Source organism: Vipera berus (assembly GCF_964194415.1).
Source record: "Vipera berus genome assembly, chromosome: 2".
Lineage (NCBI taxonomy): Eukaryota > Metazoa > Chordata > Lepidosauria > Squamata > Viperidae > Vipera > Vipera berus.
The window spans coordinates 214,908,111-214,935,133 of NC_138203.1; the positions used below are offsets into that span (position 1 = coordinate 214,908,111).

General features: G+C 39.6%; 1 protein-coding gene across 1 annotated transcript in view; it reads right to left on the reverse strand.

Moving 5' to 3' along the window:
• The window catches only part of HK3 (hexokinase 3), a gene marked incomplete at both ends in the record, with an annotated part of 35,023 nt that extends 10,911 nt beyond the window's left edge, over window positions 1–24,112 (reverse strand). Inside the window, 9 exons of the mRNA XM_081316230.1 lie at window positions 251–484; window positions 1,727–1,882; window positions 2,640–2,826; window positions 3,202–3,301; window positions 3,401–3,499; window positions 7,071–7,190; window positions 8,689–8,837; window positions 19,671–20,496; window positions 24,047–24,112. Coding sequence (XP_081172356.1) covers window positions 251–484; window positions 1,727–1,882; window positions 2,640–2,826; window positions 3,202–3,301; window positions 3,401–3,499; window positions 7,071–7,190; window positions 8,689–8,837; window positions 19,671–20,496; window positions 24,047–24,112 — 1,937 coding nt within the window. The remainder of the gene's footprint in view (window positions 1–250; window positions 485–1,726; window positions 1,883–2,639; window positions 2,827–3,201; window positions 3,302–3,400; window positions 3,500–7,070; window positions 7,191–8,688; window positions 8,838–19,670; window positions 20,497–24,046) is intronic.
• Window positions 24,113–27,023: the final 2,911 nt, after the last annotated feature.

Consider the following 27,023-nt stretch of genomic DNA (forward strand, 5'->3'; position numbering starts at 1 on the left):
ACACACACACACACACACACACACACGGCTTATACAAGAAACTGCAGCAAAACAAAGGATTAGGGAGACTTACTTAGCTGATAATAAAAAATAAATAAATATTGGCTGCTAGGCTGAAGAAGAGAGAAATCATCCATAGAAAGACTTTCTAGAACTAACACCCTAATCCAGGAGGGAGGGACGGACAGACAGACTGACTAGCATTGATTGGATGAAAATAAATGTTCCTATGTCCAATGCAGTTCCTTACACTGAATGGCTCTTGTACATGTCCCCACTCATAACTACACAGGTCTTCATCTCTAGGAGCTGCTGCTGTTCACATATATGTGTGAGAATGCCAGCCAGTCCAGCAGCACAGAGCTTGGCAGAACGGGTGTATACAGCTTGGCATATTTCTTGCACATGGAAACAATCTTGATTGCTTGCTACTAGTCCAAGACGACAAAGGAAATTTTTGGTTTTGGCAAGACCCACTTTATCACTGTAATTAAAAATATATATGAGTTAAACGGGATGCATGCAGAAGACACAACCAGTTCTGATCTCAGCAAAGGTTATTATTGCCTTTAAATGAATAAAACTAGCTATAATGGTTTTGAAGAGGTGCTCTACTTTTTAAGATGACATATTACCAATGCAAATTCAATTTAACTTTCTTTCCTTAATCATGGTTTAATGTTTAGTCTACATTGCCATTAACTGTGATAAACTAACCAGCTAACCTCTTAAGTGGCCTTGAAGGAGGAAATGCACATCTTGATAAAAAAAAAACCTAGTTAACATTAACAGTGGTCAATTTTAGCATACATGCTGTCCTAAAGCATCATTAAGGGAAAAGCAAGAGGAATTTCTGCAAAAGATGGAAAAAACAAATGGCTGAAGGAGTCTGCTCAGTAATAACAAATTTGGAATTGCTAACTCTCATAACATGTGTCTTCTTTCTTTCAGTTAGTACACTTGTCCTACATAAAACCACTTTCTGGGTAAGAAAAATGTCATTAAGCTATGTGCCAAAATTCACATGCATTTTTAATACTATATCAAATAAATTTAATATCAGTTGAAATACAGTATTTCAAATGATGTGTGTTTTAAAGAAAATTACCTAATGTATATAATCTTTGGAGTAGCATAATGCTGGCCCCTGTCAGTGAAAACAATTTTTTTTATTTTACTTTTTATTAATTACAATTTATTATCTTCAATGACTTGCAACAGTGATTATGCAGGTTTATCAAGTTTATCACTCCTCTAAAATACTTTTATATCTTGACATGTATCATGATGTGTTACTCTAGTAAAGACAACAAATATTTCCTACATAATGTGATACCCCACACAATAATGCTGTGGAGGTTTTTGTGTGTATATGTTTTTTAGACTGTTATATCCTCATAAAGTAGTATTCTCAGGTGGATAAGAGAGGGAAAAATTACATATTTTATATGACCTCTAAAATCTCATTTCTTTGCTACCTTTTATAAGGATATTTTATTCTAGCTGTTATCCTACCTGAGATGCCATAAACAATATATCTGTGCATTCTGCAGATACTCAAATGAAGAAGTTAACAACATATGAGTCACAAGTTAAATTTAAAAGGCTCACTCCTCCTGATTGCCATGTGTAGGACTAAGATTAAACTAATAAGTCATCCCAAATCTCATTCTACTACTATTTTTAGTATAAGGGGAAAAAAATTGATATCACAAGATTAGCTTACTCTGTGACCTCCACAATGTCTTGCAGTGCCAGTTTCCCCTTGATTAATAATGTGGGAGTCAGAACACCACTGAATAATTCAGCATTCTCAGACAGAGTAGCCAAAATAATTCGGACAATCTCACGAACATAATATGAACTGATCATCTTCTCAAACCTGGCAGCAATAAGAGAGGAAAATCATTGCCCAAAAAAGAAATTTGAGTGGAAGCAGTGAAACATCCATCTTGGGTAGCTAGTAGGTAACTATACACAATTCACAAAACAGCTTGGCTATGTCTTATTTAATACCTGCTGCTATGAAAGACCAAACAAGTTTCATCCCACACTAACAAATGAGTGTAATAGATGGAATCAGAATTATTGGATTTACTTACAATCCTGGAATCAACTATAGTTCTGTAATTTTAGGATCCTAGTTCTAGGGCAGTTTTCTGTAGATATGTCAAATTGGAAATCCAGTAAAAAAAATCGAATGGAAGTACAGATAAGATGGGGTAAAGCAAGGCAAATATAATAATATTTTGACTTAGTGGAAACAGGTGCACATTGAAGTGATTTGCCCTTGATTCAAGCTTTGAGCCACTGAATTCATGGATTACATATCAGCATTTTTTTTCACTCCCCCCCTCTTTTTGCACTATTTTACCTGATGAAGAGTTTTTGTGTTTTAATTGATTGTAATAAAAATATTACTGAGCCATGATTTTTTTACTTCTTTGTTTGGTATTGCATGAAATTTAATAGTTATAAATGCAAACTGTAAGGCTTTGGGGGCTTCAGGAATGGAATTTGAAGCAACAGTTCTGATTTTTACTGGAATACAGAAATCACGTAACCCATTAATTCACGGATTCTACAGGTTAATGCTTCATAATCATTATGTTGCCTTCATTTCTTTTACTAGGGCCCACCTGCATTTTCCTTGATCCATGGATTCTTTATCTAGCAACAAGTCAAACTCTGTTAGCATCTCATTCAATTCTCCATTAGTCCCAAAATTCCCCCATTCTGTATTTATGCACATGTGTCCCCTAGTTTCCTGCTGATTTCCTGTTATGCGCTGTGTATCTTCCATATAACAACAGTTAGTGCCAGCATCTACCAGGAAAAGAAACAACAGGGGAAAAGCACAATGCAAAGGAAATAATCACAATAAAGCACTAAGCACAAGAAGTGAAAGTTAAATGAAACTATCTACTACCTTTATTGATGTTTGAAATTGCTAAACTATTTAAGATATTGAACTCATCGATGATACTTCTTTATCTTGAACAATGGCTAGTGCTCATTGTTTTGAGGAAATGCAAAACCTTTCTGGTTTTCCTTACTATCTTTATGGACATAGTCCAGTACTCAGTTAAGAAGCTTAACTGATATATATCTAACACCTGGGCAACCCCCTCCCCCAAAGTGTGGCATGTACAACCCTTGTAGTTGATCAGCAATATTATCTTGTGTCCAGCATTTGCTTACCTATCGTTACTCCTATTTGACATGGCCTGACATTAGAAGAACAGCTCATCAAATCTCCCACAGTATCATTCACAACAGCAAGGACCTCTATTTGGTAATTCTAGAGTAGTTAAAAGTAAGAGAAAGATCAAGGTGGCTTCTTGCTCTGTCTTACAGAAACCTCTGTTTTTAGAGCCATTGACCCAGTTACTACTCTAACCTTGCAAACTTCGTTGATAGCTGTTTGGAGCAATTTGGTCACATCTTTCCCCTCCACACCTGGCCATCGGAAATCCTTTGTCCATCTGATCAGTTTACTCTAAGGGGAAAAAACAGAGAGAGGGAGATTTTCTTTAACATATGCAGTAGCCACTATGAAACTAAGATAGTACCTACAAGCACTCTTTTTCAGAACAGAATATGTAAAATAGTAAACTATAATAAAAGTATCTTGCTTAAGGCTGATCTAGGATGATTTCCTTCCTGATCTGATGTTTTTTGAAAAGAGAAGGGCTACATCTTACAAAGATGGGGAAGTCACGTTTGGTGGGTATCGCACTATGTTATCAGAGGGTTTTAATCTAGAGCAAAAGAGAGAGGGTAACAAAAGCTGAAAATGAAATATACCAGCAAAAATTGGGGCCAACAAGACAAAAAATAAAGAGAGGAGCATGAGAGAGAAGGGTAATTTAAAAATAGGCAGGAAAGAACGGTGAAGCCAGTGAGACTATCACTTACAATCTCATGTTCCTACACTAAAATACAGAATGTGAAAAGTGAACAGAGAAGCCTAATACAAGCAGACAAGATGCAGCCATAGATATCAAAATTCATTGAGGTGACTCTCAATTGGAACATAGCCTGAAAAAAATTACAACTTATTCAGGAGAACAAACAGAACATCAAAAGTGGGTGATTCTGCAAGTAAAAACTCAAATAATTCTTACGTGAAGGAAAAACAGGAAACATTTAAAATTATCATTATAGATACACACAGAGCTTTCTAAAATGTGGAGAAGAAAAAAGATTAAGGAATCTTTTTTCCTCTCCACATTTTAGAAAGCTCTGTGTGTATCTAAGGGATTTTTTTTTAAGAAAAAAAAAATTAAGGGATCTTTTTTTAAAGAAATGGTATATAACCAAAGATATAAGGCAGTTGCCAGAACCTGTAGATATTTCATTTCTGTCTAACAAGTAAAACTGGTCTGAAGTTTGCAGGAAGTGCTCAAAACAGCAAAATATACTTTTCTGGTGTATCGGGGGCGGGGGGGGGGGAGAAAAAGCAAAGATGATATAGATCTGTTGCAGGGAGAATTGGTAATGGATGATGGCAAGGAAATAATGTTTTAACTTCTGTGAAAAATATATCTTTTCTCAGAAAAGAAACAAACCTTAATTGGCCATAACTGTGCCACTAGTAGGAGGAGGAGATGCATCATAGGACAGACAAGAAGATTTAAAAACCCAGCTAAATTAAATGAACTAAAGTATCAAATTAAAATCAAGGGTACTGAAGGAACTAGTGGAGGTTATCGCAAAACTACTAGCTAACCTTTGGGAAATGGAGACCTGCTAGGGTCCCCAGAATCCTGAAGGAGAGACCATAGTCTGCCCCTTCTTTTTTGATAATAGGAAGGAGAAGGATCTGGGAAATTACAGATCTATCAGCTTGACATTTGCACAGGAGGGGATCCTGGAGCAGGCTACTAAACAACATGATTGTGAGCACTTACATACGATTGCAACAAGTAAAAGACCTCAGCTTAGGTTTGTCACACTTTTAAGTATGACCTTAATAAAGTGTAAAAGGTGACAGGATGATGATGAGACTTGCAGATGGTGCAAAAACTAATATTATGGGAGAGAAATGGAAGATTCAAAAAGCTCTAAACAGGCTTCAACATAGGCTGAATAAATAAAGTTGAACTCCCTGAAATTTAACAGGGAGAAATGTAGATCTTACATCTAATGAGGAAAAACACAAAATCTGCAAGCATAGGAGAATAAGGGACAACTAGTTTGTTAATAATACATGTGAAAAAGCTCCAGATATTCTAATAGATTATAAGAACATGAATCAAAAATGTAATGAAACTACTAAAAAGGTAAATATCATTTTCGGATGCATTAGCAGGAGCAGAGAATCCATATCACAGAAAGTCATTGTCCAAACATCATCTACCTTTTCAGTTTTATTTGGAATATCGTTCTAGTTCTGGGCACTAAAGTCCAAATAAAATATTGATAATCCTGAGTGAATTCAGAGAATTGCTACCAATATGGTAACAGGACTGGAAATCAAGTCCATGAGGAACAGTTAGTAGTTCTGAGATAAGAAGACTAAGGGGAGATATGATAGCAATTTTATTTAAAAATACAGAGAAGTAGCAAAGCCAGTGGATTGAAATTACAGTAAAGTAGATTTGGATTAGATACTAGTAAGAATTTCTGAATGGTAAGAGCTATCAATAAATTTATTTATTTATTTATTTATTCATTCATTCATTCATTCATTCATTCATTCATTCATTTATTATTTATTTATTTATTTATTTATTTATTTATTTATTTATTTATTTATTTATTTATTTATTTATTTATTTATTTATGGGACTTATATGCCGCCCTATCTCCCGAAGGACTCAGAGTGGCTCACAACAATAAAACAGCTATAAAAACAGTAATACAAATATTAAAAAAGAATTAAATTACAAAGCCCCATAATTAATTACTAAAACCAATAAAAATTAAAACAATATTAAAATCCCCATCTTCAGTCCAGGTCGGCCAGTTGGAAAAGATACGTCTTTAGGTCGCGACGAAAGGACCGGAGATCTGGGGCCATCCGAAGTTCTCGGGGGAGCTGATTCCAAAGGGCAGGCGCCCCAACAGAGAAGGCTCTCCCCCTGGGGGTTGCCAGCCGACACTGTCTAGCCGACGGCACCCTGAGGAGACCCTCTCTGTGTGAGCGCACAGGGCAGAGGGAAGTCGTTCCTGGCAGCAGACGGTCCTATAAGTATCCCAGACCTAAGCCATGTAGGGCTTTATAGGTAAGAACCAGCACCTTGAACCTCACCTGGAGGACAACCGGCAACCAATGCAGCCCACGCAGGAGGGGTGTAATATGGGAGTGTCGGGATGCTCCCATCACAACCCGCGCGGCCGCATTCTGCACCAGCTGAAGCCTCCTGGTGCAATAGATTGCCTCATGAAGTGCTATGTTCCCTTTTGTTAAAAGCCTTCATTGAAGGCTGAACTGCTACAGTATCTGTCCAAAATATTTTAGCACTAATCCAGTTGCACTAAGGAGGCAACTGGATTAAATGGCCTCTGAGGCTCCTATCAATTCTGTTTCTAAAAAAAATTACTGCAACTAGAATGACATTTGAATCTTATTTCAAACTTGCAATAGGTTTTCCCCAGCACACTCAAGGATAGCAAGGTACATCAAAGTCCATGGGGAAGTTGGGTAGTTCATAGCTCTATCTTTAGACACCTCATTTTTTTCTTATTATGTGCTACCCGAAGCTGCTTCCTCACTTTGCCTCAAACTAGGCTAGCTCTGTTCCCAGTCCTTTTAAGCAAGGCTTTTTTCATTCCAATGATTTATATCATCTTTTAGAGCATGCAACCATTGCTATGGCGATATATCACTAATGAAGACAGATTTTATATCACCACAACAATGATGGGGTGATGCTACATGACACCATAAAACATTAATGTAGAAATCTCTTTACAGCTATTCCTTGCCAGGCAAGTGTTGTATGGCAGCAGTTGTGGTCAAATCCTATCTCTACTTCTTTGTCCTTCCCATTAGAAAACGCCAATCTAAAAAACACACTTTCCAGTCTTCCAGATAGTTTGCTATTGTCAACCAATTAATTCACCTGATTCAGTGCAACATGATCACAAGCGAAGGGGAAGGAGAAACCCAGTGGGAAATATTTCTTGTTTAAGTTAAGTCCACCCAAAAATGTGCTCAGGCATTGAGCCATGAATTCAAAAACCTGAAAGAACAAGGAGAACATTGTAAGCAAACTATGCCCCATCCTCCAAAATGGTACAATTCAGAACTTAAAGACAAAATAAAATTTTCAGATCAGAACCTCACAGAATTAGGTAACATGACTTAAAAAAAGTCCTTGAATCATCATCTTCAATTTATTAGTTCATCATCTGTGTACCATTCAAGTTATACATGTTTCCTCGTCCTTTTATTCTCACAATTTTACAAGGTAGGGAATTAGTCTAAACATAAGATATAGGGACTAGCTCAAGTCTCTCTATGAGCTTCATGATTGAATGGGCATTTGAAGCTATCTCCCTATTGAAATTGTATTGCTACAATACCCTTATCTTTGCTCAGTTCTCTGGTTCTAATTTCTCTGAAAAAGACAAGCATTCTAAAATGTAAGAGAAAATAAATATACTTCCAAGTTGGATAAGATTTTAGAAAATCTGCGAATGAATGAAAAGAATCATTTTTTAAAAAAAAAGATATACTACAGGATATTAATTCATTCTTAAATCTATGTAACATGTGTGCACATGTATGCTTTGCAAGAGGAAAAACCGATGTCTACGTTTGGTAGGAAATTAAATCAAGAAGGAAGGAATTAATATTTTTACTGTCCAATTTTGTAACCTATGGATAACCTCCTTTAATATATAGGAGAAATTGAGCAAATGTAAATAAAATATACAGGAAAAAGGAGGGAACATTTGGAGGGAAAGCCACTTAAAACGACAGAAAAACATTCAAGAGATATTATTTTATTATATTTTTGATTATCTCTGGGAATGTAAGGATTATATGTTTATAGTATATATAAAAATTGCAATCAAAATGTGCTCAAATGAAGAAGACATTTTTCAAGTGGCTAAATGTTTCTTATGTATGCCCTGTGAACCGCCCTGAGTCCCACCAAGGAGAAGGGCGGTATATAAATCAAATAAACTATAACTATAACTATAAAGATCTAGTAGGAGACAGATTATCCCAAAAATAAAAGGCACAGCCGCTTCCCATATGCAGGGCTGTGCTGACATAGTGTTTTCTCCTTAGGTTCCCTTTATGCCACGGGTTCCTGCAGAATTTTTTTCAACTGAGCTAAATAACTTCAGCTGCTGCGCCAGAAGAAATGGGGTAACATATTTTGCAGCATCTCCTCTTGCACTGTGAGAACAGGTGGATCATATTTGTAGGAATTCCCACTATTCACCTTCAATTCCTCTGAGTTCCCTTCTCCTTCCCCAAATCAAAGTATTCCAAGAGGGATACAGCAGAAGTTCCAAGAAAGCAAAGAAAAGCAGAGTGAAAGTAGCTAAGAAAAATGGGGAAAAGTGGAAAAAAAGTTAGAAAATCAGTAAAACAACTTTTAAATATGGTACAAAAGAGGAAAAGGTGAAGACTGCAGAGCAGCAATGAGATCATAATAACAAGTAATTATGGATTAGATGAGCTGAACTGGATTTTATGGATTAGACAAACTGACAAATTCATACCTGTTGTCCATTGCCACTCAAGATCTTCTCAGGAAATGAGAAAGTCTTTTTTTTCACCACCATTGGTTCATCAACATTATCCGTCAGTTGTAACAGCAAGATTTTCACCTGATCAGACGTCAACTCTAGTCCCAGAAAATCCCCTCTCTCTGAAAAAGACATGTAAGTATCCAGGTGTTTAGTTATCGACTGTGTTTCAGTCGTCCTATGGTTGCCATACAACAGCTTTTAATTTCCAGATGAAAGATGATGCTTCTTGGTGTTTTGTTTATTTACAGATCAATGCACAATTTTAAACCCAAAGACCGTAAACAATGATAGATTATTTCCCACCGGGAAAGGAAACGTTACTCAATTGTCCAGAATCTCTATCACAAATGCCAACCTATCAAAAATAACAGAGGCTCATCACTTTATCAACATTTGCCATAAAATTAGAACAGCAGGGTCTTACACAATAGTGAAGACTCACATGCCAGTTCCACTAATTTATTGCATAAAAACATGATAAAATTGGATATAGTTAAGAGGAAGCACAGAATCAGGAATCTGGTAGGACCTTTTGTGACTACCACGTTTTATTAAAAGGCATAAACTTTCATGAGCTGCACTTCGGCTCATGAAAACTTGTGCCCTTTAATAAAGTGTGTTAGTCAAAAAAAATATGCTACCCCATTTCTAGTTTTTCTTGCCACCATAGGCTTACATGGATTTCCTCTTAAAATGAAGGTATACAGTATAAATGTGTTTATACCCAACATTTTACCTTCTGTGATGGTTAAAAAGTGTTTGGAAACAAATTATGCCATCTCTGTCTCTGCTAATTCAGAGGCATAAGACAGCACTGCATACACACTAAGATTTTAGATTATGTTGCTAGAAGTAATTAAAGTGTATGGAGCATCTAAGAGTGGATGTACATAGACATTATGTCTTATACTGACAGGGTCATTTTAAATGCTACTACCGCCTTGAAATGTCCCCCATATTATTTCATGGTACTTTTTTCAACAAAGTTTCAATCTGCTGTCAAGTAGAATGTGGTGCAAAGTTGTGTAATACATATTTTTCTTATGAAATATTAACAAAAATGGATGATGGTTATAAAAAAAGGGAAAGTCAGGCCTGTAACTTTCTTGCAAACAATGTGAATGTAAAGAGAGTAAAATAAAACAATATTTTCTGATAGTACCTACTTCTAAGATTGATTAGAGAAGGGACAAATTGTGAAAAGAACAGGAAACAAGGCTACCCTAATCTCTGCTTCCACAGAGATCTGGAGGATAGGTAAGGATTTATTTTCTCTTCTTTCTAAAAAAAAAATACGACAAAAGCATGGAAGCAAAGAAACAATTATTCAGATCTGTGCATGTTCAGCAGATAGAAAATTGTTTATCATGTGGTTCCTGAAAAGCAAAGAGAGGTCGAAGGAGAGAAAGAAGGGAAGATAAAGATAATTACAGGCTGAGGGAAATCTGGTGTGAAACAGGATGCAAGATTGCAAATTTGAGGCCAATCTTCTCTTTTGGCTCACTTTCTGACAACTATGGGGTTGATTAATGCCACAACCTCTGTAGGGAGATGGGAGCTATTCGAATGCTCTGCCCCAGACACCTGATAGGTCCAGCTTGTTTCTAGATAGCATTTAGGGAGTTTCCCAATAGCCTAGAACAGTAATGGCGAACCTTTTAGAGACCGAGTGCCCAAACTGCAACCCAAAACCCACTTATGTATCGTTGGGTGCTGAGTGGACGTGGCCCATTGGGTGGGTGTGGCCCATTGGGTGGGCGTGGCTGCAGTGGTAACAGCAGACTGGGTGGGACTAAAAAGTTCCATTAGTCAATTCCAAATTTGCGAGATCTTTTTTTTTCCCCTAAGAAGTTGAAATTGATTGATTGATTGAACCTTTTTTTTCACACGGCAGCGGAGGCCTAAAGCAAAAAGGTTTTATAAAACCCAGCTGAAGGCCTAGGACTGGGGTGACAGCGCACGTGCCCACAGAGAGGGCTCTGCATGCCACCTGTGGCACCTGTGCCATAGGTTTGCCACCACAGACCTAAAATGTGGTTATGTGGGGAATCTAGTTGATCTTTGGAATATGGAGATAACAAAACGTCTCAACAAGATTTATCCCAAGTGACTTCTTCCTATCTACCAGTCCTGATGAGCTTCTTAATTTTTAGAAGTACTCCTAAACAAAGCATCAGAAGAGATACTTAGAGCATCACTAGTGGATGAAAAAAAATCTGATTGAGCATTTCAGCCTATGCTATGGTGAGGAGCTCAGCAAAACAGAACTATTTCTCTGTCCTTATTCAACAACCTCCTCCACCACCCCCACCACCCCCAAGACTCCAGCAGCTCTTTTACGGTAACCTATAGGCTTTTAGGGACAGATGATTTGAAAGTACCGAGAGTTACTAACAAAGCAGATTGCCTTCATTCAGTCAGAATTTGAAGAGATGTCAATGATTAAGTCTAGCAGAACCATCTAGAAACAATATGACCTGTACATCATGAGGTAATCCACAGTCCTTTAGGGGGTTTCTTGAACCCCGTCTGACCTGACTTGGTTGTGCCAAGGAGAGGATGAAAACTGGGTTTGAATGCCTTGTGGGAAGACGAAACATCAGTGTCCCTGAAGAGGGCATTGGGTAACCTAATCTAAGAAGCTAACCTGAATCAAGCTATATTAGATAACTGTTGTTCGGTCTTAATCTGCCTTTTTATGGAAGTTATGTGGCTGGCCATTGTAGAGAGAAGAGGGAATGGCCTTGAGGGATAGGAAGAACTGCTTTACTAACAATCAGATAAAAGAATCCTGACTCCTATCCAGGAATGTAACATGAATAAATGTTTCAGACAAGCACTCCCTGATTCTCATGAAGATAAGTAGGAAAAGCACATTCAGACTTGCAGGATTGTGTTGCTATAGCTTTGCAGTAAAGATAGTACTGACCTACATGATATTGGGTGCATAAACTGATCTATTCTGAAGGACTAACATTAATCTTGCACGTCTTCCACTTTCTAAAGAGGTAGAAGAACTCACTTTGGCTACTAGAGATAGCAGGACATACTCCTATCTGCCAAACATCTCATTGCAGCTTTGCTACAAAACCAGCAGCAAGTGAATGTACAAGTAAACAATTTACAAAATACTGTGATGCAGCTAACATAACAGTTGGGACAGAATTTGCCTCAATCCACAGCCTGCAGCACAACCAGTTGGGGCTTCTAAGGAAAATTTGGGACATCACAATCAATTCCTGACTTTTACACCACAATGTGAATTGTTTATGGAGGGCAGAGTTTCCCACAGATCATACCAGTGAATTTTGTGAAGTTTACTAAAACAAGGAGCAGCTAAATGACCATATCTATCACTGACGGCAATGATCCAGTTATCAGGTTGTCAGTACTATTGATTTCATTGTTTTATTTTATTTTCCGCCATCTCATATTGAAATAGCCCCGGGTGGCTTACAGCAAACAATTACCAAGAATTCATGGAAGATTCAAAATGATTGTATCCAATGATTTTTGTTCTCACTGAAAGTTGGAAGATATGAAAATTCAGGCAAAAGCAGAGGAGAGTGAGATTATATATATTGGACTTGAAATTACTTGCCAACGACCTGTCCTAACTGACCAGTTCAGAGAAGGGTTTGCTGAAGAACTGAGAGATGAGATAATGAGGCAAGGCATCCCAAATCATTTTGAAGAACTGTTCTAATGTTATGTGATAGTTAAGTGGGAGCTGGAAGACTTGAAGCAGAAAAGACATGGCAAAGGAAAAGGTTTAACAACATCTTTTCCCATCACGCCCCTCCTGATGGCACTCTTGGAAGCCTGCACAGGAGAATCCATGCAAACCGGAGCAGGCAAGAGATCCCTGTCACCAGGAGAGAAATAAAGAAGGTGTCTGGGTCTGCGCTTTTAGTGCAGAGTCTCAAACATTTAGCCAGATCATGCACAACAAAATTTCAAGTCTCTGACACAGCATCAAGACATAGAATTTGTAAATACATGGAGCAATTCTTAATGCAATGATATTAGGGAACTTCACAGGACCCTCTTCCAGGATCGGGCAAGCATACTGTATTGTTCCTGTTACTTTTGTTTAGATTCAGGCCAGAAACTTGAACTTTCCGCTCTTGAGGATTCAGGGCAACCATTAATTTTCTGGATGTGGCCATAGTATAGAGATTACGATTCTCAAACCAGACTCTTGAAAGGTCAATGGGGGTAGAGACGATAGACACTTAGTGACAACAGGACTGTGCAGACTCATTGCAGATCACAATCCAAAATAACACAGACCTCAAGTCACCCTTCTTCCTTGCAAGTGCTTGCCAATGACTGTGGTTACCTGATCCAGATGTATTTTGACACAAGGGATGTTTACATTCCCATTCCCTTAAAAGTCAGCAACACTGATTGTAAGCACTGAATGTTTCACAACCCAGCCCGATATAGCAGACGGAGACAACCACCATGCAAGAGAAATACTCAGACATTACAGATGTATTTGTAGAAGAAGCAATTGTGTTCCCTCCTCATTGACTGTGTGATTGCACCATCAATTTGAAGCCAGGAGCCCAAATTCAAGCAAGGTGACGTATTCCAAGTCTATTTGTCAATTATCTATCTTGAAAGAATATTTGGATGTCAATGTGAAAAAACATGCCCATTTCCCCAGGATATGCACCAATATATTTTATCCATAATGGGGGGGGGGACACAGGAACTCAGAAAGGAACTGGAGGGAAGCTTGAGGAGTGTGCATGACAACAAACAATCTGAACAAGGTGATTTTTAAAGACCATTATCCTCCTCTACCTCTTATTTGGGATCCCCTGGACCGCCACCAAAGGACACACATTTTTACACAGTTGGATTTAAAAAGTACTTACAGCTTAATTGGAATGAAGGAAGGAAATGAATACTTGACCACATTTGATACAAGATACGACAAGTTTGAATACACAGGGATGTTGTTTGGCTTGATTAATTGTAGGACTGTCTTCTCTAGATTCAGGAATGAAATATTTTTGGACATTTTAGATACCGTAAGTACAGAATGGTGTATTTAGATGGCAAGTTGGTTACTCTGAGAATCCTTCCTTGCATGAAATACATGTCAGAAACGTCTTTAAAAACCAATGTGGAAATAAATGTTTTGCCAAATTGGAGTAGAGTCCCTTTGACCTTCCTTAATTATTTGGGGTACAGGACCTCTATTGAAGGCGTACAAATGGATCCTGCAAATGTACAATCTTCTTTATCATTGGCACACTTGCACACCTTGCTCCACTAAAGTGAAAGATGTGTAACATTTTCTGAGCTTTGCTATTTTCTACTGAAAGTTCATACCCAATTTTGCTGAACATATAAAACCACTGTCTCAGCCCCCCCCCCGCCCCTCTCAAAGTTAATTGATTCTTATGGTCTACACCAGAACAAAAGGCACTTCAAAAGTTAAAAGAATTCTTTGATTCTCAGCCACTACTCAGACACCCAAACTCCACCCACTTTAATACAGACCAAAGCTTCAAATTTGCCAGTAAGAACAATTTTCCTCCAGATAAAGAAAGAAGAAAAAGACAAATCGACTGCTAGGTGCATTTCACTCAAGGTTGCTTCTCCCAGTAGAAAGCAACTATGACATTTCCATTTGGAGTTATTTGTAATGAAAACTGCTTTCCAATAATGAAGGCATCTCCTGGAAGAGGCTGCCAATATCATTGTACAAACCATAAGAATTTAGGTCTGTGGGAGATACAATCCCTCATTACTTAACAAATCAGGTAGGAACACTTTATCTTCTGTTTTGATTTTTGTATTTCCAACAGAACAAGGTTCCAGATCCCATGTCATGTAAGCCTGAGTACAATCTGCCCTATGTACCCAACTCCAAATAACATACAGCAAGCAAGCAATTTGGAGTCCCACCCGAAGACAGATCCTATGAAAGACTGGGGAGCCAGGAGACAGGCTGATTATTTCAGAACAGATTAGAGCACAGCAGCAGCATGAAGTTTATATCAGGGTTCAAATGGATTACATTCAGGGACCCCAATGAGGCAATTTTTCACCTTTCACAATAGAGGAGAGGGCAGCTGTTGTATAATGGTTGTTTATACATTCCCCTTCATTAAGAGAAGAACTATAACTCTGCCATGACAATAGAATGGCAGGGCACCGGGGTGTGGTGGGGTGGGGGGGTGTTGAGGGGAATGTTAGGGACTTCTGGTGATCAAGGGTAAGGGATTACATTTCATCTTGTCACATCTATTATAAAACAAAATCTATTCCTGGAAAGCCACCTGGCTTGCTGTAATTTCTAGAGACCCCTTCATGACCCTAGAACTCAATATTACTGGAATAATAATAATAATAATTAATAATAATTAATAAGAAGAAGAAGAAGAAAAAGAAAAAGAAAAAGAAAAAGAAAAAGAAAAAGAAAAAGAAAAAGAAAAAGAAGAAGAAGAAGAAGAAGAAGAAGAAGAAGAAGAAGAAGAAAAGCTACAAAAAACTGTGCTACTTGGAACATGTTACATTTTAAGGAGATACTTGGTTGATACCTAGGATGCTGGTGTCAACCATTAGTGCCAGTCAATTTGAGTGTTCAGTTGACTGAGTTTCATGTTTTATGAATAAAAGTTTTATATAATAATAATAATAATAATAATAATAATAATAATAATAATAATAATAACAACAACAACAATAATAACAACAACAACAATAATAATAATAATAATAATAATAATAATAATAATAATAATAATAATAATAATAATAATAATAATAATATAATGATGATGATGATGATGATGATGATGTTGGAAGGGACCTTGGAGGTCATCCAGTCCAACCCCCTGCTCAGGCAGGAAACCCTATACCATTTCGGACAAATAGCTGTCTAGTCTCTTCTTAAAAACCTCCAGTGTTGGAGCATTCACAGCTTGTGGAGGCAGGTTGTTCCACTGGTTAATTGTTTTAACTGTTAGGAAGTTTCTCATTAGTTCTAGGTTGCTTCTCTCCTTGACTAGTTTCTATCCGTTGCTTCTTGTCCTGCCTTCAGGTGCTTTGGAGAATAGCTTGACTCCCTCTTCTTTGTGGTAGCCCCTGAGATATTGGAACACTGCTATCATGTCACCCTTCACCCTTCTCTTTGTTAAACTAGACATACCCAATTCCAGCAGCTGTTTTTATTATTTTATTATGATCTACCCCCAAAACAGGGATACCAGCATCTGGTGGTACTGGATTTATTCACAAAACTGGCCCATTTAATCCCTTGCAAGAGCCTCCCAAAAGCCCAGGAAACAACACAGCTCTTGTTTTTGGATCTAAAATGTTTTTAGATACACAGTATTAGCCAATCATGATATTTTGGGCCACGGCACACATTTACATCCATAGTTTGGAAGATGTTTTCACACTTTTTAAAGATTAAAATTAATCTGTCATTCTCTCATCCTCCAGGTTCTAATGGTGACTTTAAGAAAGTTACCCAATTATTGTAGCAATATTTAAAAAGCTAATTCTCCTAACAACAAGACAATCTGCTGAAATGATGCCTCTTGCAGAATTTGCCAACAGCAGTTCAATATATCCCTCCATCAAAATGTTTCTTTTTTCAGGCAACTTTCAGCTGCTAGGTTCATGTGTTTCCCTCCATACCTAATGAATCATTAGTTCCCTGTGCTCAGATTTCTTACAAGAGAGGCAAGTGGCTCAGTGCCCTTAAAGGGGCAGCTAGAGCTGGTAAACACATCATACAAATAGGTTGTACATAAGCAGGAAGGGGTCAGAATTGCTGAAGGGGATTTGATGTGGTTTTCTACAAAACTTTTGCCATCTGCCTGATTTTCAAAGAGACTTGCCTTAAAGCTCATTGGTCCCTTCCCAGTGATTAAACAAATAAACCCAGCCTTCCATTTGCAATTGCCAACGTCAATGAAGGTCCATCCTGCATTCTATAGATATAGGTATCTGCTTCTAAGAGAGGCACCCTTCTCCCTGCACACAAGGAGAAGGTCCACCTTCCCTTAGGCTGGTAGATGGGGTAAAAGAATATGAACTGGACACTATACAGTATATAAAGGAAAATGTTTAGAATACCTGGTCCAGCAGGAAGGCTATCCAGATTCAGAGAGATCACGAAAGACAGCCTTAGACGTGTATGGTCCACAATTGGTGCACAATTCATTGGTTGACATAAAAAGAAAAACCCCACCCACAAGAACTCCTACTGTTGCAAGAGACTGGGGCAACCCAAAATGAGCAAGTGTTTGACTTCTATGGGTTGGCAGGGGTCACAGAGCTGTCAAGAGCCTTGGTGGAGCAGTGGGCTAATGCCTCCTTAAGTAACATCAGCTGCCTGCAATTAGTGCAGGTTCGCATCCCACCAGGCTCAAAGTTGACTCAGCCTTCCATCCTTCCGAGGTAGGTAAAATGAGGACCCAGATTGTTGGGGGCAATTAAGCTGACTTTGTAATAATGCTGCTTGGGGTGTGTGTGAAAGCCCTAATAAGCAGGCATATACATAAAATGAAGGCTACTGCTAAGCTTGTAAGCCGCCCTGAGTCTTCGGAGAAGGGCGGGATATAAATGGAATTAAAAAAAAAAGTACACAACTAGAGAGCAGGGAAGAAGCTCCTTCTCCGTATACATCAGGGATGCAGCACTGAGTGCAAGGCAGAGGCATCTTCTTCCAGAACAGGAAGATAAAGAGTAGGCAGCCCAGCAGAAAGGAACTCTCAAGAGTACAAATGAATTATAAGTTTTGTTGAGGGATCTTGGGAAAGTGCCAGCAGAGAAGGGGAGCAGCACATCTGTATTTTGTACTCATAGCCAGACTTGGATTTCTCCAAGGGCAAGAGGGGTGTGTGTGTGACTGGGCCAATGGGGGAGGTGATGTAAAGGACAGAGGGCATGGCCTTGATGGAAGAGCCACTACCAAGACAACAGTCAGATGAAAGAGGCCTGAGCCCTGGACAGGAATGTAAACTGAATAAATTGTCTGAGACAATCCCCTCCCTAATTCTAATAAAGGGAGGGAGGGAGGAAGCACATTCAGACTTGCAAGATTGTGTTACTATAGCTTTGCATGACCTACGTCAGGGGTCCCCAACCTATGGGCCGTAGCCTACTACCAGGCCGTGGCCTACTGGCCACCGGCGGGACAGGCTGTCCAGTGCGCGCACATGTGTGCGTGCACTCACCCCCGCTTGCGTGGTCAATGTTAGTAACCCAGTTGTTAAATGAATCTGGCTTCTCTATTGACTTTGCTTGTGAGAAGGTCACAAAAGGTGATCACATGACCTTGGGACATAGCAACAGTCACAAATATAAACCAGTTGCCAAGCATCTGAATTTTGATCACATGATCATGGGGATGCTGCAAAGGTTGTAACTCTGAAAAATGGTCATGTCAGTTTTTTCAGTGCCATTATAACTTTAAATGGTCACTAAATGAACTGTTATAAGTTGAGGACTACCATATACCAATTGCAAGTGTTCCTGAAGTAGAAGGTATTGGCTATAGTCTCCCACCTCCTTGTCACCTTGTGGGTAGACTACTGTAGTATGTACTACATGGACCATCTTTGACAACCATAAATTGCAACTTATGAAAATGCAAATAAATAAATAAATAAATAAACTCACATTTAGCTAAGACAACCCGGCATTATTATATAATGCCAATACTGCAGGAATTTTGTTGCTCGCCCATTTGTTTCTGAGTACAATTTAGACAAATGACATATAAATAAATAAAGCCTTGGAATCTAATTTTACCACAGCACTTCACACATTGAAGAGGTTTGAGTGCAGATTCTGCTTATGTAATGATCTTATGCATTTTCAGTGTGAAGTCATTAAGAAACTGCTTCTCTATAGTATTGGAGAGCTATTTTCAACAAGAATCATGTGGACGTGGCATAAATTTTCCAAACTGTATTCTACACATAACTATACTACATTAATGAATCCTCCGTCTATTATGGACAAGCCCAAGAACTCAAGAGCACAGATCAAGACCTTTATCCTTACCCTAGGAGTTGTTGCCTCAACCCAGCTGCCCTTGAGTAAACATCACTAACTGCAGTTAAAATGCAGGTTAGCAGATCTGGGCATTCCAGGACCATCATTCTTGATCTTTTTATTTTTATGTGAATTTAGAGTGGGGGCATTATTTTATATGTTTACTTTGTAATCTGCCTACAGCCTTAGAGAATAAGGGGTATGCAGACTCAACAAACAAACACTAGATTAAAAAAAATAATCTAGTGGACATAATTTATATTCTCTCCACAACTCCAAGCAGGGAAAAATACTGTTTGGGGAAAGGCATTATGTGCATGCTCCCACTTACGTGCATACAGCTTTAGATGTTATAATTTCAGCAAGGACATGGAACCAAACATTATCTCTTACCTATACATCAGGCTTATTTATTCATTAGACTGGTATCACACTCTTTTCTGTGCATCTCAAGGCAATGTGTCCAGTACTCCTCCTATTTCCCTACAACAGTCCTGTAAGGTGGATTGATCTGAGAGAGGAATTGGTTGGCTGGCTTCCATGGTTAAGGCAGAATAAAAACTCATGGTATCTGACTTACTTTCCAGGGCTTTAACCATACCTATTCAATAGTAGCCCCCCTAGTAGTGATGAATACTACCTGGTATGATGTAGGGAGCAAATTTTGAGAAGGTTATACCACTGTACTTTCTTATACTGTGTTATATATACATGTTATCTGTGCAAAATAATAAATAGTAATAGAACATTCAAATTCATTCCTTGTGAGATCTCATGTGAGGACACTTTACATCTATATCATTTTTAATTTTCAAAAATGTAATTTTTTTTAAAAAAAGAAGTCTGTCAACAGACTCTGTACTGATGATCTTGGGTTAAGACGGAAATCCATAATCTATGAAATTTCACAGCATGCTTACCACTACCATCGGGCAAAGCAGAAACATAAGTTGGCAACATAGGTAAGTAACTGGTTGCTTTGTCCTTCTGTTTGAGGCCCTTTTCCAAGGCCGCCACCATTAGGTTCTTCACAGATTGAAGCTGTTCCAGGGTTACGTAAAAGGGCATAATACGTTTCTGGATGTGTTCAGGGATAGAGGAAATTTTAGGAGAAGGTCGATGAGGTATTAACCTATGAGCAGGTCTGGCTTCTGAGCCAGTTTGTAAGCCTGCTTTGGTAATGGACACAAAGGAGCTAGTTGAACTTCCTCTTTCCTTAGGAAACATTTGCTCATCTCTAGAGGAGTGGGGCAAGCCGGAATGCACTAATGAAAAAGAAAAAAGGGATGAGGTGGCACTAGAATCCTGTTGGGGAAAAGGGAAAGAGTCTCTCTCGGTCTGGTCAATCTCAGAGGCATCAGACCCTGACTTGCTAAAAGCAAAGAACGTGCTAGAGTGTGGGGAGGCATTTAACATCATGGCGAACCTGTGAGAGGTCTCGGAAACCGGCCGTGAACCTGAGGTGTTTTTCAGGAAAAAGGAAACTTTAGAAGAGCCTTTGACAGAGGGAGCCCTTTCTGGCTTAGCGGAGCCACCACTGCCATGCTCAGACTTGGGATCTAAGTCCTGCTCAGCCATGCCCAGAGTCGCCTGGCCAGCTGAGTCAGCCAGATGTGCAAGGGGAGTGGAGAGAAGGTACAGGCAGGGCAGGAAGAGAAGCTGAAGGCTGGCAGGCCAAGCTGAGGGTTGGGCGCTGAAGAAGGCATCCGGTGTAAGAGGAGGCAGGGGTGGCAAGAGGGGCAGCAGCTATTGGGCGTGAAGAGGGGAGAGGGACAAGCAGGAGCTGAGAGAGAGGGGGGGAAAGGAGGAGAGAGAGAGAGAGAGAGAGAGAGAGAGAGTAGGAGGGAGGGAGGAAAGAAGGAAGGAGCCCAGGTCGAGTGCGAAGGAAGCGGGTGGGGGAAGGGCAGGGAAGAAATTCCCTGGAAGGCGGTTGGAAACGGGTTGCCAGGAGAGAAGAGCCGGAGGGAGGGGGGAGCGCAGGTCAGGGACTACAGAGTTACGCGCAGGTTAGAGGGGTCATCGCTCTCTCTCTCTCTCTCTCTCTCTCTCTCTAACTGACTTGCTTGACCTCAACGGAGGTCCAGATCGCCCCTCCCTATTTTCAGTTGGGAAGTGTGTCGGTTTGCACTTTTATTTAATCGCGTTTCTAGGCCGTCAAATGGTTCAGCTTGGCTTCATAAATTGAAAAGCAGGGGGAAACATATAATAGATTAAAACACACGCACGCACTCGCTCCATGGGAAGAATTTTTTTTAAAAAAAAAATCCTTTCACATTACAACCCCCCCCATGCAAGAGGAGCCTGACAGCCAGTTTATCCGAAGACCTGGGGGGGGGGGGAGAACAACGTTTCAGACTTCCTTGAAGGAGGTTAAGGTGAGTTATTTTTAAAATGGGCATCTGAGACCAAGATAACGCCATAGAAATTACCAACTTTCTCTAAGCTAAAAATGCATAACCAGAACAAATGCTAATGGAGGATTTACTGTGTGTAAAATTAAAATGGTTTTGTTTGTTGGGGGGGAAAAAAGATTAGCTTTGGTAAGACAAATTCTGGAATGAATGCAGTCCACGAACTCAGTTTGCAAGAAAAAAAGGGAGTTGCTGCTTTGAAAATCTTTCCCAGGAGAACTACATTAGTTCATTCAGAATAGTACTGTAGAGCTAGAAAAAGGGAGTTACAACCATCCCTGCGATGTAAACTAATGCTGATAATCCCTGCTGCACATTTGGGAGAGGGGAGGGCTAAGGAGTGAAGCTGAAGCAGCATGCAACAACCTTGTGGTGTTGACTAGCACTGTTGCTTAGAAAATACATTGCAGGAACCTCTTATTGTGGGTTATTTTTTTAATGTTTACTAGGTATACAGTTAAAGGGATGTGGTGGCTCAGTGGGTTAGGACGCTGAGCTTGTCGATCAGAAGGTCGGCAGTTTGGCGGGTCGAATCCCGAGTGCCGCGTAACAGAGTGAGCGCCTGTTACTCGTCCCAGCTTCTGCCAACCTAGCAGTTTGAAAGCACATAAAAATGCAAGTAGAAAAATAGGGACCACTACGGTGGGAAGGTAACAGCGCTCCGTGCGCCTTTGGCGTCTAGTCATGCCAGCCACATGACCACGGAGACGTCCTCGGACAAGGGCTGGCTCTTTGGCTTTGAAACGGAGATGAGCACCAGCCCCTAGAGTCGGAAACAACTAGCACGCATGTGCGGGGGAACCTTTACCTTTACCTTTAGGTATACAGTATGCTGTTTTCTCCCCAGATAAAGAAATTTTCTCCCCAGATAAAGAAATTCTCCCTGCTCCTAGTTTTTCACCACTACTAACAAGCCTGTGAGGAGGTTGGCTTGAGAGCCATGGTCAGAAGTCACTCAGTAAGCTTTTATGACTGAGGGTGGTCTTGACCCTAAGCCAGTTCTAAACCATCACCATCACACCTCACTATCTAAGAGGTTGCATGAATTCACCAAAGCACCAGAGGCAGGACAAGAAACAATGGTTGGAAACTGAACAAAGAGAGAAGCAGCCTGGAATTAAGGAGAAACTTCCTGGCAGTAAGGACAATTAACCAGTGGAACAGCTTTCCTTCAGAAATTGTGGGGCTCCATCATTGGAGACTTTTAAGAAGAGGCTAGACCAGGGGTCTTCAAACTTGGCCCTTTTATGACTTGTGGACTTCAACTCCCAGAATTCCTCAGCCAGGTTTGCTGGCTGAGGAATTCTGGGAGTTGAAGTCCACAAGTCATAAAAGGGCCAAGTTTGAAGACCCCTGGGCTAGACAGTCATGTGTCTGAGATGGTATAGGTCAGGGGTAGGCAACCTCTGCACTTTTATGACTCATGGACTTCAACTCCCAGAATTCCTGAGTCAGCTGACTCAGGAATTCTGGGAGTTGAAGTCCATGAGTCATAAAAGAGCCGAGGTTGCTTACCCCTGGTATAGGTTCTCCTGCTTGAGTGGGGGGCTGGACTAGAAGATCTCCAAGGTCCCTTCCAGCTCTCTTCTATTCTAAGGTAAGCTACTTTTAATATTGCATGCCAGAGCTAGAACAGAATTTGCCATGACCAGAATGTACCATTGAAATCATCCTTCACATTAAAAAAGCAGTAAATCTAATACCTGGCCCAGAACTAGTATCTGCTGTGAATTGGGAATATGTGCTCCATTGATTTGCATTTAGATGGATTGTGAATTTAAAACTTCAAAACCTTTTTTTAAAATCCTGTGATGTAAAATGTGAGTTGGAAATAACAAAGCATAGTGTAGCATCTATAGAGGGAACACATGGCTCATTACTTCAGTCAAAATTTGCTTGGTAGTATGCCCATTTGTCCAGAAGTAAGACAAATATAACCTGGAATGACACAGAAATACTACTGGGATGTTGGTGAACAATATTTCCAGTTACATTTTGGTCAATGGGTGATTTGGCTGATGGCAACCATTTTGCACCGATTATTGTATTCAGGAAAACTTTATTAAGGGTATTCTACTGGGATTTCATTGGGAATGAAACCGGAATTGAATATCTAGGTATAGTGTATAAAAAAAAAGCAAGAGACTGAACTACTTAGCATATGCCTTGCATGACCACCCGAGGTCAATCCTTGACATTTCTAATCTAGTCTTAACCTCTGGAGAATTCCATTCATTTTTGGTGAATATGGATAAGAGACTGAACTAAACATAGTATATGCCGTGCATGACCACCATCATTTAGCAATCTGACTAAAAACTTGTCTGATTTGTTATAAAAGAAACTTCTTATGATTTCCCTGTTACATCAGTAGTTCTACATACAGGTGACCAGTTTGAGAGGAACTGTCAGTAGGGATTCATGTATTGTTTGGGGGAGGGACTAGAATGGAAAATATGTCCATTCATATCTTTCTATTGGGATTTTTGTAAAAGTATGAGTGCCATTATAGTGTTTAGTACTGTATTGCTCTTCACAAAATATTTAAGAATAAGTCCACAGATCTTTTTTTTAATTAAGATATTTTTAGCATAGTGTTCTGTCCCAGCCTACGTGAGTCCTTGTTATGCTCACAAGGAGAAACCCCTCTTCCAAGAAACAGGCAGGAACTGCAAGAAAAAAACAACCCCTTTTATTCTCACAGACCTGAGTCAATGTCCAAGGCAAACAAACACAGTCCACAGAAACTCGATCCTCAATACGAACAGTTGCCTTCAGCAACCAGCACCTCCCACACCTTCCCTTTTATAATTCAGCCAAGGCGTGGCTTCCTAATGCCTTCTCCTTTGCCTTTGGAGCCACCCCATTGCATTCCTCTCTCCTACTCGCTTTTCTTTCCTGCACATTCGTGCATCTGTGATTTGTCTCAACTGTTCTTCATCACTGCCCATCTCAGGCTCCCAGCACAGCTGTGTCTCAGCCTGAGCGCAAGTAGAGGGGCCAGGCTCCTGGTCTGACTGTATGTCTTGGAGCTTCTCAGAGCCTTCCTCTGACTCTAATGTCACTCCAGGCCCCTCCTCCTCATCTGATTCCTCATACTCAGCTGCCGGATCGACTGGCTGGTGACGAATCACAATGCATAGTGCATGCTATTAAACATCTCTGCAGCTCTTGCAAGTAAGAGAATATTCTGCCCAGGATTTATTAACTTCTTAAAGAGGTATATTTGATTTCCATTCATTGGTTTGCCTATTGATGGTAGTTATTACTCACAGTTTATGCAGTATTGACTGTTTTTGCAATGGCCTATGGCTAAACAACTGCATTTAAGATACACCAAAATTCATTTTTATGTTGCTACAACAAACCTGCTTACCTCTTTGAGAATGTATTTATTTTATTTATTTACATATCAAATATGGAGACTGCCCATCCCATTGGCAAAGCCGCTCTGGGCTGTGTACAATTAAACACAACTGTTAATTACAATTACCCCAGTTCTTAATATCAATAGTCAATGAGCTGAAACCAGCAATGAAAATATCAATCTTTGGAGGGTCTGAAAAGACAAGTGACAGATTATAAAAGAGAATTTGAGATTATAATGAATTGTTCCATGAAAATGTCAATTTGGTTTACACCAGCTGTAGAAATTGCAAATTCCAATAGAAGAGAATATATATAGCTTACGGTTCAACTGTGGAGTTCTTAGTGCTCTCTGAGATTTTTTTTGTTTGCTTTTAGACATTTTATTACCTGACAAGGTAACATCATCAGTGCACCATTCCAAAGTGAAGTAAGCGTGGGCTTTGCTTCATGTTTATATACAGTAGCTTGCCTGGCCAATGTTGCTAGAGGTGTGGTTTTCTCCTTGGTAGTTCTTTCATTAGGATAATGTGTTGTTTTCTTCTTTCCTTGTTGATTTTAATCCTTTGAAGATGTTGTGATTGTTTCATGTATCTTCTCTAGTTTTTTTCTTCTTTATTTTGGTGAAGGTATTGTCTATATACTAGATCCATATTTTCATGTATTTGTGGGAGTGCTATAGTTTCCAGATGCCGCATAGTAGTCTCTACTATGAGTTCTGAGAGTGGTGGTCTCATGGATGTTCCTCTAATTTGTTGGTATATTTGTCCATCAAACTGAAAATTGGTAGAGGTTGATGAGGTTCAATGATTTGGATATTTCTATCTTAGTGTATTTGGCTATATCAGCGGTGTTGTGTACTACTGCTACCATGGATTCTTTTATTGGTTCTGGATCAATGGACACAAACTTCTTCCTCCTCACTCTGTCAACCATTCCTTGGGTTGTAAGGTATGCAGGCTGATGCAGGTCTCTAGATTTTGATTTAGAGTCTCCTCTCGTCCTTTGCTTGCCACCACTCCAAAGCAAAACAGCTGATCTCCCAGCTAGGAGAAATGGTGAGTAAGGTGAAGAAAAAGTTCTAAGAGTGTAGCTACCTGTCAAACCATTGACAATCACAGCACTGATGTTAAGAATGGAAAGCAGGGAAGCCTTCTCTGTATAGGAAATGAGGACAGAAGCTAGAACAGAGGCATTGTTAGTGAGGATAGAAAAATATATGCTGGTTTAGTTTTCTGGTGGCACACAGATGAGATGAGAATGCTGGAAAAGCTCAGAGCTCCTAGATCAGTTGCTTGGGAATAACTGCATGAACTGAATTAATATCTTGCTTCTTGGATTCTGATAACCATCTGGTTATATAAGGCCAGGTCCAAAATGAAGACATAAAAAAATCAGAACCAATTCTGATACACTAAGTGATATATCTTAGATGCTTAATGATATCCCTGAACTGGCTCAAAGGGTGGGGGGGAACATTGTGTCATTTCCCCCCCCCCTTATGCCTATGACTTGCACTTAGCTGGAGTGTAAAGCTTCACACCTGATTGAAGCACAGGATGGTTGCAAATATCCCTCCCACCAACATGCTGCAATTAGCAGTAAATGCAAAACACAGCTAGATAGTGTCACACTGCTATGCACGCCATAGGATATAGAAGTGTGACATAGCCAGTCACAGAATTATCCACTCCTCCTAGGACAAGGTGATCTGGCTTATTAAAAGCTATTTATTCAGGTGGTATTCCATAGCCGGCCAACTATTAAAGAGGAGCTACAGGTACAAGTTCCATGTCTGCTGCTACCACCTGTTATTTTGCTTCTCCTTTGGTGTCTTGAAATGATGCCCAGTTTGATTCCTTTTTAATTAACATGTTTTACATACAGAGAAGGAGACTTTAATAACAACAATAATACTAATACTAATACTAATAAAAAAAGTTGGAAGGGACCTTGGAGGTCATCTAGTGGTCCAATCCCCTGCTCAGGCAGGAAACCCTATACCATTTCAGACAAATGGCTGTCCAGTCTCTTCTTTAAAACTTCCAGTGTTGGAGCATTCACTGCTTCTGGAGGCAGGTTGTTCCACTGGTTAATTGTTTTAACTGTAAGGAAGTTTCTCCTTAGTTCTAGGTTGCTTCTCTCCTTGATTAGTTTCCATCTGTTGCTTCTTGTCGTGCCTTCAGGCGCTTTGGGGAATAGCTTGACCCTCTCTTCTTTGTGGCAGCCCCTGAGATATTGGAACACTGCTATCATGTCAACCCCCCTCGTCCTTCTCTTCATTAAACTAGATATACCCAATTCCAGCAACCGTTCCGTATGTTTTAGCCTCCAGTCCTCTAATCATCTTTGTTGCTCTTCTCTGTATTCTTTCTAGAGTCTCGACATCTTTTTTACATCTTGGTTGTTAGGCATATGGTGATAGCCTACATAGTTGGGTTGAAAATATATAAACTATGATGTTGTGTCTTTAAGATGTTAATTGGCTGATGGGTG